The sequence below is a fragment of the Puma concolor genome, chromosome B1, assembly GCF_028749965.1.
Source record: "Puma concolor isolate L17-30 chromosome B1, mPumCon1.1.hap2, whole genome shotgun sequence".
In the NCBI taxonomy this organism is placed as follows: Eukaryota; Metazoa; Chordata; class Mammalia; order Carnivora; family Felidae; genus Puma; species Puma concolor.
The window spans coordinates 207,488,465-207,501,448 of record NC_141670.1 but is presented as its reverse complement, the minus strand read 5'-3'; the positions used below and the strand labels follow the sequence as shown (position 1 = coordinate 207,501,448).

The 12,984-nt window shown below is 60.3% G+C and overlaps 1 protein-coding gene and 1 non-coding gene across 4 annotated transcripts in view; one reads left to right on the top strand and one right to left on the bottom strand.

Annotated features, from left to right (window-relative positions):
- Nucleotides 1-12,984, top strand: part of TMEM175 (transmembrane protein 175) — a 29,371-nt gene that overhangs the window by 13,613 nt on the left and 2,774 nt on the right. Inside the window, exons 2-10 of one of the 3 annotated variants that reach the window (XM_086705684.1) lie at nucleotides 1,423-1,583; nucleotides 1,859-1,897; nucleotides 3,710-3,804; nucleotides 5,808-5,859; nucleotides 6,226-6,261; nucleotides 6,932-7,015; nucleotides 7,471-7,635; nucleotides 12,290-12,368; nucleotides 12,518-12,653. In XM_086705684.1, the coding sequence (XP_086561810.1) occupies nucleotides 1,431-1,583; nucleotides 1,859-1,897; nucleotides 3,710-3,804; nucleotides 5,808-5,859; nucleotides 6,226-6,261; nucleotides 6,932-7,015; nucleotides 7,471-7,635; nucleotides 12,290-12,368; nucleotides 12,518-12,653 (839 nt within the window). In that variant the 5' untranslated portion in view covers nucleotides 1,423-1,430. Of the gene's footprint in view, nucleotides 1-1,422; nucleotides 1,584-1,858; nucleotides 1,898-3,709; nucleotides 3,805-5,807; nucleotides 5,860-6,225; nucleotides 6,262-6,931; nucleotides 7,016-7,470; nucleotides 7,636-10,310; nucleotides 10,998-12,289; nucleotides 12,369-12,517; nucleotides 12,654-12,984 lie in introns of those variants that run through there. The other 2 variants (XM_086705685.1, XM_086705686.1) reach the window with 2 other exon arrangements.
- On the bottom strand, nucleotides 8,662-8,746 carry TRNAR-UCU (transfer RNA arginine (anticodon UCU)). Its single transcript has one exon. It is a non-coding gene; the product is annotated as a tRNA-Arg (tRNA).

Here is a 12,984-nt window from a genome sequence, read left to right as displayed (position 1 = left end):
GTGCTGTTATTGCGTATGTTTCCATCGTCTTACTGTGCGTGTGTGTGATCACAAGGGGAGCAGATGGTCTGTGTGTTTTAAACGTTTACATAAGTGGTATAATAGTATGTGTATCTTCTTGCGGCATCATTTATTCCTCTCAACATCGCGTTTCTGAGTTTTATACACGTAGCTTTGTTTCACTTCACTTCCTGTGTCGGTCGCTCGGGCCGCCCTCACAAAAGCCCACAGGCTGGAGCCTTACACGACGGACATTTCGTTCTCACAGTTCTGGAGGCTGGAAGTCTGAGGTCAAGGTGGCTGCCTGCAGACGGCCACCTTCTCGCTGTGTCCTCACAGAAGACAGAGACACCTGTCCCCTCTCCCCCAAATCTGTGAGGACACCCGTGCCATCTTGGGGCCCCACCCTCATGACCTCATCTAACCTCATCCCCCCCAAAGGCCCCCCTGCTGGCGCCACCCCATGGGGTGGGTAGGGCTTCCACATAGGGCTTTGGGGGACACAAACGTTCACTTCGTAGCACTTTTTAACAATTCGTTTAGCGTTCAATAATAGGCTGGGTGACACATTAAAATAAACTACACACCGGCACACTCGTGTGCATCCGTTTCCTAGAGGCTACACCTAGAAATGCAGCTGCCACCTTGTGGGTGTACATGTCGCGGTGTGGTCTCCACCCCTGCCCAAGCCTGTGTCCTCATGGCCTCGCCACTCTTGGTGGACTTCTGCGGACCTTAGTGGTACCTCATTGTTCTCACTTGCCTTTCCCCGGTTGACAATGAAGCTGAATATCCTTTCTGTTTATTCACACTTTGTTTCTCCTGCCCAGAAATTGCCAGTGAGCCTTCTTTATCTGGTTCTGGGGGTGGGGTGTGTTTTTGTTCTGTCTTGTCATGGTGAGGGCTGGCACTTTGTCTCAGTGCAAGCCTCAGGGACTTGGTCCCATAGAACATCCTGCGTTTGGCCTACGGCCATACCACCCCGAACGTACCCAGTCTCGCCTGGTCTCGGAAGCTAAGCAGGGTTGGGTCTGGTTGGTACTTAGATGGGAGAACACCCCATGTTTAGGACGAAAGTGTCTAACGGCACGGTGTCTGGTGTTGGGGTCAGGGGTTTCAGGCGGTGACACAGCGGATGGAACACCCATCATGTGTGTGTGCCTTCTCGTTTCTCCCACTTCTGGGGGGGACAGGCACAGAGCATGGCTCCCAGATGACAGTGCTCAGCAGTGAGGAGGTGCTCTTCCTGCCAGCTGGAAATACCGGGGTTCCTGGGAGAGGACAGCATGGCAGGGACCCTTCCTGCCCCTCGGGGTGGGTCCTTCCGGCCACGGGTCCGCCCTGTGTCTGCCACCACTGAAGCTGGCAGGGGTAGGCCCCCCAGGAGCACTCTGGCCTGCTCAGACCTGTGCTTCTTCCCAGGCCCCACCATGTCCGGGCCGCAGACCCCAGAGCCGGCCCGCCGCACACAGGGAGACTCCCCCACAGGCACAGGGGGCGAGGACACCGCCGACGGGATCCAGCACTCACAACGCATGCTCAGCTTCAGTGATGCGCTCCTGTCCATCATCGCCACTGTGATGGTCCGTGTGCCGCGCCCCCCCACCCCCAAGCCTCCTCTCCCATCAGGGCCCCTGGCCACACCCTCTCCAGACAACCTTCTGGTAGAGCTCAGCCCAGCATAGACCCTGCCCTGTCTCGGCAGTGTCCTGGGGTCCATCAGCCATTTGGGCAGCTGGACGGGTGGGGGAAGCAGTCCAGCACTGGCCCGAGTCCCCGACACCACGTCATTCAAGGGGTGGTCTCTGCACAGCCCAAGCAATGTCCCATGGCTCTTTTTGTGTGTTTGCTTTCGTAGATCCTGCCTGTGACCCACACGGAGATCTCCCCAGAACAGGTACTTGGGAACGGTGGTCTGCGGCATCGAGGGTGAGCTTACAGAAGACTCGGTCCACGAGCCCACTTCTAGGCTCCACCCAAGACGTGCCTGGCTGGGAGGGGTGGGACCAGGTCTTCTTCCCTCAGCAGCCCTGGTCGGCCCTAACCTTGGCCTGCAGACAGAGGCAGTGCCCTTGAAGTGAGCTTAGGGGTCGGCTGAGGACGGAAGGTCCGGCAGCCCAACAAGCTTCTGGTTGGCATGGAGACCTGTACCCTGTCACCCCCGGAGCATCCCTCCTACACGTTCAGGGGGCAAGGGGAGATGCTCCCAGCCGGGCCTCCCTGAAGCACAGGGACACGGGGTTTTTCTCATGAAGTAAGTGGGAAACAGGTTCTCTGAAGCAGTTTCCCCTTTATAGCCAACTTGGAACATCTCTGTCCTGTAAGTTAGGTGGTGGCGTATTCCCTCAGATTTGGGAAGATGCCTGAAAGTCCCTGGGCATCATGCGTGCGCCAGTGTGCCTCGCTCAGCCCCTCAGTGGACGGGGGTGTTGTTCAGTCTCAGGGGACGGAGGATGTGAGGTGCTGGGTCTGTCAGGCCCCGCAGCACAGCTGGGCGCTGGACTCCGGGGCTGGCCCGCTTAGCCGGGGTGCTGTTGGGAGTCAAAAGAGCCGCGTCATGTGTGGGAAGGCGACGGCACCCCTGGTAGGGTCTTGAGGAGAAGGAAATGGGAATGCGGGTCTAGCCTGGAACCAGCAGCCAGCACCCAGACAGCAGCTGGGGGGAGGGAGTGCCGGGGCACCCGCCTGACTGCACCAGCTCCAGAACCCCTCTGGAGGACACTCGTGCCAGGTCGGAGACCTCAGTGCTGCCACTGTCACAAGGGGTATGGCTGTGCGAGCAGGAGATGCCGGGAGGTGACACGGGGAGGTGTCTGGACAAACTGTCCCCAGTTGTCTGCACTGGGCCTGTCTTCTTGGAGAGCGGCACCTTGTTGTGAGGTCTCCGTGTGCACGAACCGAGCCAGAAGGTGGTGCAGTGGTCCGGGGACTCCTTCTGGGAGCCCAGGGCCGTAAGGAGGTGTCAGCCAGCAGGCACTCCTCCCCATGTGGAGGGAAAGACTAGTCAAGGGCGGGAAACCCAGCAAGTCAAAAGCTGTGAGTCCTCGGTGAGATAGTGGGGTCCTGGGTGAGACCCCCTGATGCAAGTAGAAAACCAGCAAAAGTGGTGACACGGTCAGTTTTCCACTTTGAGCTTTTGCTGACAAAGCATCACATCCCATCTTGCGATTCCAAGGGTCCCAGCTTTGTGTTGAGCCCGGTTCTGTTTCCCCACTGCACCTGTGAGTCCCTTCTGACCGGGGCGAGGCGCACCTCGACCTCACCAGGCTTCACAGCTGTTTCAGAATTGGTTACCTGCAGTGCGCTTGGTGCCCTGTGCTGGCCCAGGAGTGCCCGGCAAAGACTCTCTGCCCCGAGAGCTGGCGCGTCGGGAGCTCCACACCAGGTCCCCAGATACGCACAGCAGGATGCAGGGCATCCCCCAATATGCACGACGGGACACGGGGCATCCCCAGATACGCACGACGGGACACGGGGCATCCCCAGATACGCACGACAGGACACGGGGCATTGGTGCTGTGCAGCGGGGAGGCGGGGAGGCTACCCAGAAGAGGAGCCTCAGGGTGGGCTGGGGTAGAGGCTGAACCAGAAGGGGAGGTGGGAACCGCCAGACCCTTCAGAGGCCTTGGGGACTCGGCACCTTGGACGGGGCCGCCGGCTGCCATGAACTGAAGTGGTCTCTGATGGTGATGCTTTTCTGTTCCTCCAGTTTGACAAAAGTATACAGAGACTTCTAGCAACCAGGATTGCTGTCTACCTGATGACGTTTCTCATTGTGACTGTGGCCTGGGCAGCACATACAAGGTACAGAGTCAGGCTGGGGGCTTTTTCTGGGCTGAGGTCCACATGTCTGTGGCTCACTCAGTGCGTGTGCCCAGAGGGTGCAGGCCCCAACCTGTCTGGGGTCAGCATGGCAGCAGGCGTGTGCTCAGGGCACCGATAAGACGCCCATTCTCAGGGTGTCTGGTGGCCCCTCCCTCATTTCCTGAGTCAGCAGGCCCCACTTCACCCCAGATTCTGGCTGCAGGCCTCTGCACCCTCCTCTCCATGTGACAACAGGGCCTGGGATGATGACACAGGATAACACACTTGCGTGGGCACGCACACAGGACCGGGCAGGGAAAGGACTGCACGCTGACTGCCCCGTGCACCCCTGCAACGCCGCAGCACTGTGCTCAGGTCCCTCTGCCCGGTCCTGGGGCTCCAGCAAGGAGGAAGAGGCTGCAGGGTGCACGCTCCCAAGCCAGAGCTTTCTCTTAAGAAGGAGAAGGTTCCTGAGGGTCTGACAGGAACAGGGCCCCAAGCTGCAGGGGACCCCTAACCCCCAACCCAGGCAGGCAGGCTCCCGGGGAGAGGGTTGGGGTATGGTGCGAGCCCTTGCTGAGGAAATGCCCCTGCTTGGGGGACGGTGGGTACACAGGGAGACCTGGGAGCTGTCCACACACTGGCGCTGGCAGTAAAAACGTCTGACATTTTAGGGGCGCCTGGACGGCTCAGTCGGTTGAGCGTCCAGCTCTTGATTTCAGCTCAGGTCACGATCTCACGGTTCTTGAGTTTGAGCCCCGAGTCACGCTCACGCTGACAGCACAGAGTCTCCTTGGGATTCTCTGTGCCTCTCCCTCTCTGTCTGCCCTTCCCCTGCTCACGCTCTCTCAAAATAAATAAACGTTTAAAAAACATTTTTTTTTTAATACTACGTTACACACCTGCTTTTAGCAAAATGACCGTTTCTGGTAGGGACGGTTGGCCCTTTGTAAAGGCTTGGGGGCTCCCCTGTCCACACAGAGTGAAGAGGGGGGCCACGGCCACTCTGCCTGGTCCTGCTTGTGGCTGATATGGCTGAGCTCCCTGTCACTCCAGCGGCACAGACAGGGCCACACAGCACCTTGTTTGTGCACTGGCTCGTCAAAGGCCACATCCTGCTGCCAGAGTTCCCAGAGTGGGCACAGATCCACCTAGGACCCTGGTGGCTGGGCCCATCTCCCCCAGGCTCAGTGGGTTGCAGGTGGGGCCGCTGTCCATGGGGGATATGACCCCTTTCTCTGACTGTAGGGGAGTGCAGGACCCCAGAGCCAGCCCTGGCCAGATGCAGATCTCCCAGGTGGGGGGATTGAGGCCCACTGAGCCCTGCCCAGGAGAAGGCCTTGTCCTCTGACCCCTCGGAGGGGGACTCCATGGAGGGCAAGGACAGCAGGGAAAAAGATTTTTGTTTCTAGCTCCTGCATTGACCCTTGGTGAGCTCTGCTCATGTTCTCTGTGTTTAGTTTTCTGCTCATGATTTCCTGCCTTGAAATAAGAACCATCTGTCTGTTAATTAGGCTGTTTCAGTAGGTTAAGTGTATAACATCCTTGGAAGGATTTCCTTTTTTAGAAGTGGCCTTTGGGCACAAGACCAGAAGAAGGACTCCCCTGCCGGTTTCCAGTCTCCCAGGCAGCCAAGGGACACCCCAGAGCACTTGGGACACCTCCTGGGGGGGGGGGCGTCCTCTGCTCCACAGGCTCTGAAGACACTGTCCCCAGAGCCACCACGTGCCTCGTTGGTTTGTACACATTGATCCCAGCTCTGAAGCCATGCACGTCGACTCAGAAAAGTTCGTGGAAATGCGAACAGTGTGATTTCTAGGGAACTTGGGTTTTCTTCTTTGTATTTTCAGTCTCTTCCAAACTTTGTACGCTGGGTAGTATCTTAAATTCGATTAAAAATGACATTTTTAATGATCTTTCTAATCCTCAGATGCTGGAACGTGTGATGCTATTAGAGCCACCTGATTGATGGCATGTCTTTCTGTTTTCCTTACGTTGTTTAGATTGTTCCAGGTTGTTGGGAAGATAGACGACACACTTGCCTTGCTCAACCTGGTGAGTCGTTTTCATTTCTTGAGAAACGATTATGTTTGTAATCCTGTGTTCCCCGGAGAAGGGAAAGAAGTGCTCAGCCTCTAGAGCCTCTGGTGTTGAGAGCCTGGGCACCCCCCCGCCCCCCACTCCTGGACTCCTCACACATCCTCCCACAGGCACTGCTGACAGATGGGCCCCCTCCCCTCTGTTCCACCGTGAGGGCATGAGCTGAGCTTCCTTGGGGTCTAGGAGTCATACAGTGATCTGCCTCTGGGGCGGCGGCACTGCCAGAGGTCCCCCTGGGCGGCAGGGCCTGCAGGACACCTGGGGTGGCCTGCCTGCCTTCCCTCCTTAACCCTCAGCTCTCTCCTTCCTCCTCCTTCCTAGGCCTGCATGATGACCATCACTTTCCTACCTTTCACTGTAAGTACCTGCAGTTGCCCCCTGGGTCCAGCCTGCCCTCCCCTGGGCAAGGGCACTCGACCCGGGATGCTCCCTCCTCAGAAACTCTCAGACCAGCCGGGTGGCCCAAGGCCCGACCACAGAGTTGCAAAGAGGAGAGAAAGTTCCAGGGGAGCCAGTGGCAGTCGGGTCTGCTCTAGGGGTGGGACACACCTGGGGTCTCCAGGCCGTTTGAAGGGGGAGAGGCTTCCAGGGGCCCCCAGCAGGGACTACGATGGCAGAGACACCAGCTTGGCCTCTGAGGGTCCAGCGAGCGGCATCGCTTCCACACCCCTGCCCCCGGCCCCTGCACGGCCCCCACCTCACCGCCTCCTGCCGTCCCGGGTTCCTCCCCAACTTGCGGCCCCCACATCGCCTCCCCCAGGGGCTCTTCCACAGCCTGGCCTCCCCCTGTTCGCGCCTGCCCGCACTCCCTGTCAGTCCCGACGGAACAGTGGTCTGGGCATGCAGGGCCGTGCGTCAGAGCATCCTTCGTGAAAGTGAGAACGTTGCAGCTTTAAAGGCTCAAAGCATTCTGTGGGTTGCTCCGGGTCTGCCACCACCCGGACCGCTCTGTCACTGAGTGCGCGGCGTGCCTCAGGCACAGCAGGGCCCTGCACAGCCTGGTTTTGTCTTGTCTCTTTGGCTGCAGTTTTCCTTGATGGTGACCTTCCCGGAGGTGCCTCTGGGCATCTTCTTGTTCTGTATGTGTGTGATCGCCATCGGGGCCGTGCAGGTAGGACACCCCAGCCCGCCTCCCCCTCCCCATACACTTGTTTTCCTGGAGCACACACTGTGCACACGTGTAGGATGTGGCGTGTCGGCCGCAGCGAGAGCCGTGCAGAGCGGCCGCCAGAGGCCCCCAGCCGCAGGCTGCAGCAGGACAGATCCAGAGGCTTTCCGAGCCCGGACTCCGTAGCGACATGGAGGGAGAGAGGCATGGGGCCTCCCAGTGTCCTGAGGCACTCATCTGGTGGGGCAGGGTCCCGGAGACCCCCCCACACGGCCCCAGGAGCAGAGCAGGGGCTCCTGTCCCCTCTCCCCACCCTCCGGGACACCCCGTGGGGAGCCTCCCAGCCAAACCTTCTTCTCTGGGGTCCCCACCCCTGGGGCGCCTGTTCATGTCCACGGGTGGGAGGGGTTACTGGCCAGAAGCCTCTGCCCGGGCCCTGCATCCTGCCGCTCCCACAGGCGCTGATCGTGGTGTACGCGTTCCACTTCCCCCACCTCCTGAACCCCCAGATAGAGAGCTCCACCCACAGGACCCTGTATCGGCAGCACATCCTGGGCATCGTCCTCAGGGGCCCGGCCTTGTGTTTCGCTGCTGCTGGCTTCTCCCTGTTTTTCTACCCCTTGGTGAGTGGGGGAAGCAGGGGGGTGGGCAGGGGTGACATCTCACTGAGCAGATGGCCACCAGAGGGTGGGGCGGGGGAGGCATCACCGGGGAGGGGTACAGAGCTGTGCAAAAGTCTCCAGGGGCACCGGGCAGCACGTGGCCTGGTGCCCAGGGTGTCAGGGAACATAGCTGGAGGGAAGGGCCCTCCCCCCGCTCCCCCCTGCTGCGGGGACTTGCTCTGCAGGTGAACGCGCACCACAGTCAGAGCCAGGCCTGGTCAGATGGGGGCAGCTGGTGGGCCATGCCTCACCACGTTTTCCCCAAGTGGGCAGAGCTTTAAGACCAGAGGCGAGAGACACAGGTGCCCAGAGTCTGGGCTGTGCTTGTTCTCTTGGTGAGTACGGAGTCTGCACAAAGCTGCCAGGGCAGCCAACACTGCCCCAGCCGGGGCGGGGTGGGGGGGGGGGTGGGGGGAGGTTCCTAGCAGTGTTGCCATGACAGCAGGCAAGAAGCACCTTAGGAAAAACATTGGTGAACTCGAGTGAGCACGTGGGAGAGTGGACAGAGCTGTGCCTGTCCTAAAGACATGCGTGGAGGGTATGAGCCACCCAAAGAAAAAGCAAAGAAAGAAAATTCCTGAACTAAAGGAAACTGAAAAGTGGAAAAAAACAGAGGCGAAGCTGTTGGCAGAAGGAGCCCCATTGTGCAGCCCGGCTGAGGAGAGCCAAGGTCCCAGGTGGGGACTGGCTACCGAGTCTCAGGAAAACCCAGGTGTGGTCAGAGGTCAGGATGCTTCACACGGACATCTCTGGTTCAGTCTTCGGTGCTCTCCACTCCGCACCCTACACTTCGGGGGATGCGAGAACTTGGAGCTGTCTCAGCCAAGTCACAGAAATCAAGGTTGGCGAGTGCCTTTTACCTGTCAGCTAATTTTTTTTAACATTTATTTATTTTGAGAGAGAGAGACGGAGTGTGAGCAGGGGAGGGGCAGAGAGAGGGAGACACAGAATCCGAAGCAGGCTCCAGGCGTTGAGCTATCGGCACAGAGCCCGACGTGGGGCTCGAACCCACGCATCGTGAGATCATGACCTGAGCAGAAGTCAGATGCTCAACCGACTGAGCCACCCAGGTGCCCCTCGGCTAATTTTTTTTTTAATGTTTATTTTGAGAGAGAGTGAGTCCCAAGCAGGCTCCATGCTGTCTGTGCAGAGCCCGACGCGGGCTCCGTCCCACGAACTGCAAGATCAAGAGTTGGCCATTCAACCAGCTGAGCCCCCGGTGCCCGTAGCCATCAGCCAGCTTAACAGGAATATTGTTCTAGCAACGCTTCGTCTTCCAGAAATTGAGAGAAATCCTGACAAGCAGCTGTTTCAGAGTTGATGGTGGAAGCTTCTGCACGGTTCCCGCCTTTCCCCGAGCGCTCGTGAAGAATGGCGAGGTTTCAGAACCAGAGCGTCGTAAATATGAAGAAATGGTTGATGTTCTAGATGTCTAGCGCACATTTCAAGAGAATTCCAAGTTTGAAACAAATAGGCGGGCAAGGGCCACTGCAGAGCGTTGTCTGCATGCTGGGGGTGGGGGCTAAGCGTCCCAGGCGCCCTGAGGTCAGGTCCAAGCAGGCCGGGTGGGGGAGGGGTACGCCAGTGTGCAAGCAGGCAGGCAGACAGGCAGGTGTGGGGGGTGAGGGCAGGCCTCAGGCTTCTGCTTGGTCTCCTTAGTCTTGAGCGTGTGTAAATTGAAGGGGGTGCTGGTGGGAGGGGGTGCTGGTGGTGGAGTCAGGCAGGGCGTTCTTGGCTGTGGCCTGCAGTGGGGTGGCTCCTGGTGGGCAGGGCAGGGCCAGCAAGGGGGACGCACTGGACAGGAATAAGGGGCAGCTGGCCCGAGGCCGCGTACACGTCCTGGGGGGCAGCCTCTCCCGGCTGCGCGTTCATGGTGGCCGACAGCGGGTGTTGGTTGGACAAAGTCAGGGGCTGAGGATGATGGAGGTCATTGCATGGAGCGTGGAGGGACAGCTGGGGTGTGGTATGGGCAGTCGGGACGAGCAGAGCTGAGGACCAGGGCAGGCCGTGCCCACTGCCAGGGCCTGGACCAGGAGCCTGGGCTGAGTGGGCAGCGTCCATTGGGTACATGAGGAGCCTAGACAGTGACCTTGCCCTGATGCCATGATGACAGTGGGGGAGGGGCACCTCAGCCACCAAACAGGAAATGGAGGGCTGGGGGGGGGCCCAAGTGACCAGCGGGTCCAGTGGCCTCCGAGGGTAGGCTCAGGCCATGGCGCTCTGTGATGGAACAGTCCGCTGTCAGTCCGCCCCCACCCACCTGCCCATCAGCCTTCCTCTTGTTGCCTTCTTCCCTCTTCCCCTGCCGTGTGGCTCTGATCCTTTGCCCTCTCATCTCCTCACCTGGAGCCCCATTGCCCGCCACCACCTGTGACACAACACATGCAAGCTTCCTGCCCCCCAGGAAGCCCGTGGTCTCCATCCTCCTAGACATCCTTGCCACCACCTCCCTCAGCCAGATGCTGTGCTGGGTTCACCTTCTAGATCCAGCCCTTCTGACCACCCTGGCCCGGGCCATCCCGGTGTGGCTACCTTCCTGCAGCGGTGATGTTCTGGGGCCTCTGCATTGGGCCCCTCATGCCAGCATCTAGTAGAAGCCACTTGTGTTATTTCTCTGTCCCCTCCCCCCCCCCAAGATTGGGATTCCTCCTCCCCTGTGGCTCCCTCCCGCTGATCCTGCAGGGCCTGCCCACCGATTGGCCTCCTCCCACCTGCTTCACACCCGGGAGGCCCGTCCCTCAGTGTGTCTGCTCAGTGATGTGGTCGGGGCTGTAAGCAGATCTGTGATGCTGGCCTTCGTCATCTGTCTGCAGTGTGCCACTGTCTCCCTGATTGTACTCCCCACGTCAGGTGACCCTGAAGTACTTGGCTTGCAGGACAGAAGGGGCGGGAGCCCCCCATTGAGCGTAGGCCTGGAATGGGGCAGTGGTGGCAGGAGGAGGCGCCTCACTGCAGGGGTGTCGGCTGTGTGGGTACCACAGCCGCAGGGTGAGCAGAGCCCTCGTGGGACCTGCCAGTCTGCCCCAGCCTTGAGGGCTCGCGCTGCCAGAGCCCAGAACACGCCGCCTGGCCCTACAGCCTTTCTTGTTCAAATTACGGGGTGTGTGTGCAGTGAAGCCCACGCCACTGTGTCCTGTAAACACCATCCAGCGGCAACGATGGAGTGCACATCGCGTGCAGCCGCCACCTCCACCTCCTTCTGGAATGTTTCCCTCACCCCCCCCTGCTGCCTGGAAGCCACCAGTCGACTTTCCGTCTCTCTCTGTGGATCTGCCTGTGCTGGGTAATTCATGTAAATGGAATCATAAAACACGAGGCTTTTATGTCTGGCTTCTTTCGTTCAACATAACGTTTTCAAGGTGGGTTCACGTCGCCCCAAGTGTCAGGACTTCCTCTCGTTGGCTGGACCACGTTTTCTCACCCGCGCGTCTGTCGACGGACTCTGGGTTCTTGCTCGTCTTCGCTGATGTGAACAGTGCTGCTGTGAACGTGGGGTGCACACACCTCTTGGAGACCCTGCTCTCAGTTCTTCTGGGCTCACACCTGGGCCAGACGTGGGCTTACTGGATGGCAGGGGGAGGCGGGCGTGGGCTTACTGGATGGCAGGGGGAGGCAGGCGTGGGCTTACTGGGTCGCAGGGGGAGGCGGACGTGGGCTTACTGGGTCGCAGGGGGAGGCAGGCGTGGGCTTACTGGGTCTCGGGAAGGTGGGCGTGGGCTTGCTGGATGGCAGGGGGAGGCAGGCGTGGGCTTGCTGGGTCACGGGGAGGCAGGCGTGGGCTTACTGGGTCTCGGGGAGGCGGGCGTGGGCTTGCTGGATGGCAGGGGGAGGCGGGCGTGGGCTTACTGGATGGCAGGGGGAGGCAGGCGTGGGCTTACTGGGTCGCAGGGGGAGGCAGGCGTGGGCTTACTGGGTCGCAGGGGGAGGCGGACGTGGGCTTACTGGGTCGCAGGGGGAGGCAGGCGTGGGCTTACTGGGTCTCGGGAAGGTGGGCGTGGGCTTGCTGGATGGCAGGGGGAGGCAGGCGTGGGCTTGCTGGGTCGCAGGGGGAGGCGGGCGTGGGCTTACCGGATCACAGGGGCTCCCTGTTTGATTTTTGGGGGACCCGCCACATTGTTTCTGCAGCGGCGGCACCAGTTTACGTCCCCACCGACAGAGCGCGGGCTCCCAGTTTCCCCACACCCTCTCCAAGGCCCGTGGACCCGCTTTTCTGAGGGCCGTCTTCCCCCGGGGTGTGACGTGGGGTCTCCTGGTTCCGCTCTGCATTTCCCTGAGGCTCGGAGACGCCGAGCACCTTTTCGTTCATGGGTCGGCCACGGCGTCTTCTTTGGAGAAATGTCTGCTCCAGCCCTTTTCCTTGGGTGTCGTCTCTGTGCCGTGGAGGCGAGGAGTTTCCACCTGCGCTGGGCGCCAGGTCCTCCTCTGCCACGCGGGCTGCCGTGTGCTCTCCCGTTGTGTGAGAAGTGCTCTTGGATGCACGCACGGCTTTCAGCCTGATGAGGTATAATTCACCTGTTTCTTAGGTTGCGGGTGCTGCCATCCCTTTGGAGCGGGTGGCTTCTGGGTGGGATTTCTGGTGCAGCGTCACCTCCTGACATGTCTGTGTCTCATACAGTCGTACCTGCTGATGGCGACGGTCATCTTCCTCCCCTACGTCAGCAAGGCCTGCAGCTGGTGCAAGGGCAGGCTTGTGGGTAGGTGTGCGGGCAGGCTGGTGTGTGGGGCCTCGGCACTGCTCCCCAAGGCCTGTGGAGCATGGGAAGGGCCCAGGCGCCCGTGACGGCCAGGCGTCCCTGCAGAGTCCCCTCCCCTGGCCAGCTCCTCCCTCCTGGCACATCCACAGGCCCCCAAGAGCCCCCAGCTCACAGTGTGGAGTTCTTCACATTTGACCTGCATGAGCCTCTCAGCAAGGAGCGGGTGGAGGCTTTCAGCGACGGGGTCTATGCCATCGTGGCCACACTCCTCATCCTGGACATCTGGTAAGGACCCAGGCCTGAGGAAGGGGTCCGTGGCATGCCTGTCTAGAGGGTCTCTCTTCATCCAGCCCTACGCAGGCGGGTGCTGCGGCCTCCCGCTGCCACCCTCCCTGTGGAACGAGTCCCACCCTGGCCGGAGCCCCCTCCAGAATTCAGGGTCTCCATGGGAGAGCACGGGTGGAGGCAGGGAGCACCAGGGCCACACGCAGGACTCCTCACGTCACTTCTCCCTTCCCCACGCTGGGCAGATTGGGGGCAGGCGGGCTTCCCCCACCTCCATTCTCTCCTCCCCCTTTGGCTCCACCCCCAGGCCAACCGCCCCTTCCCCTGCCAT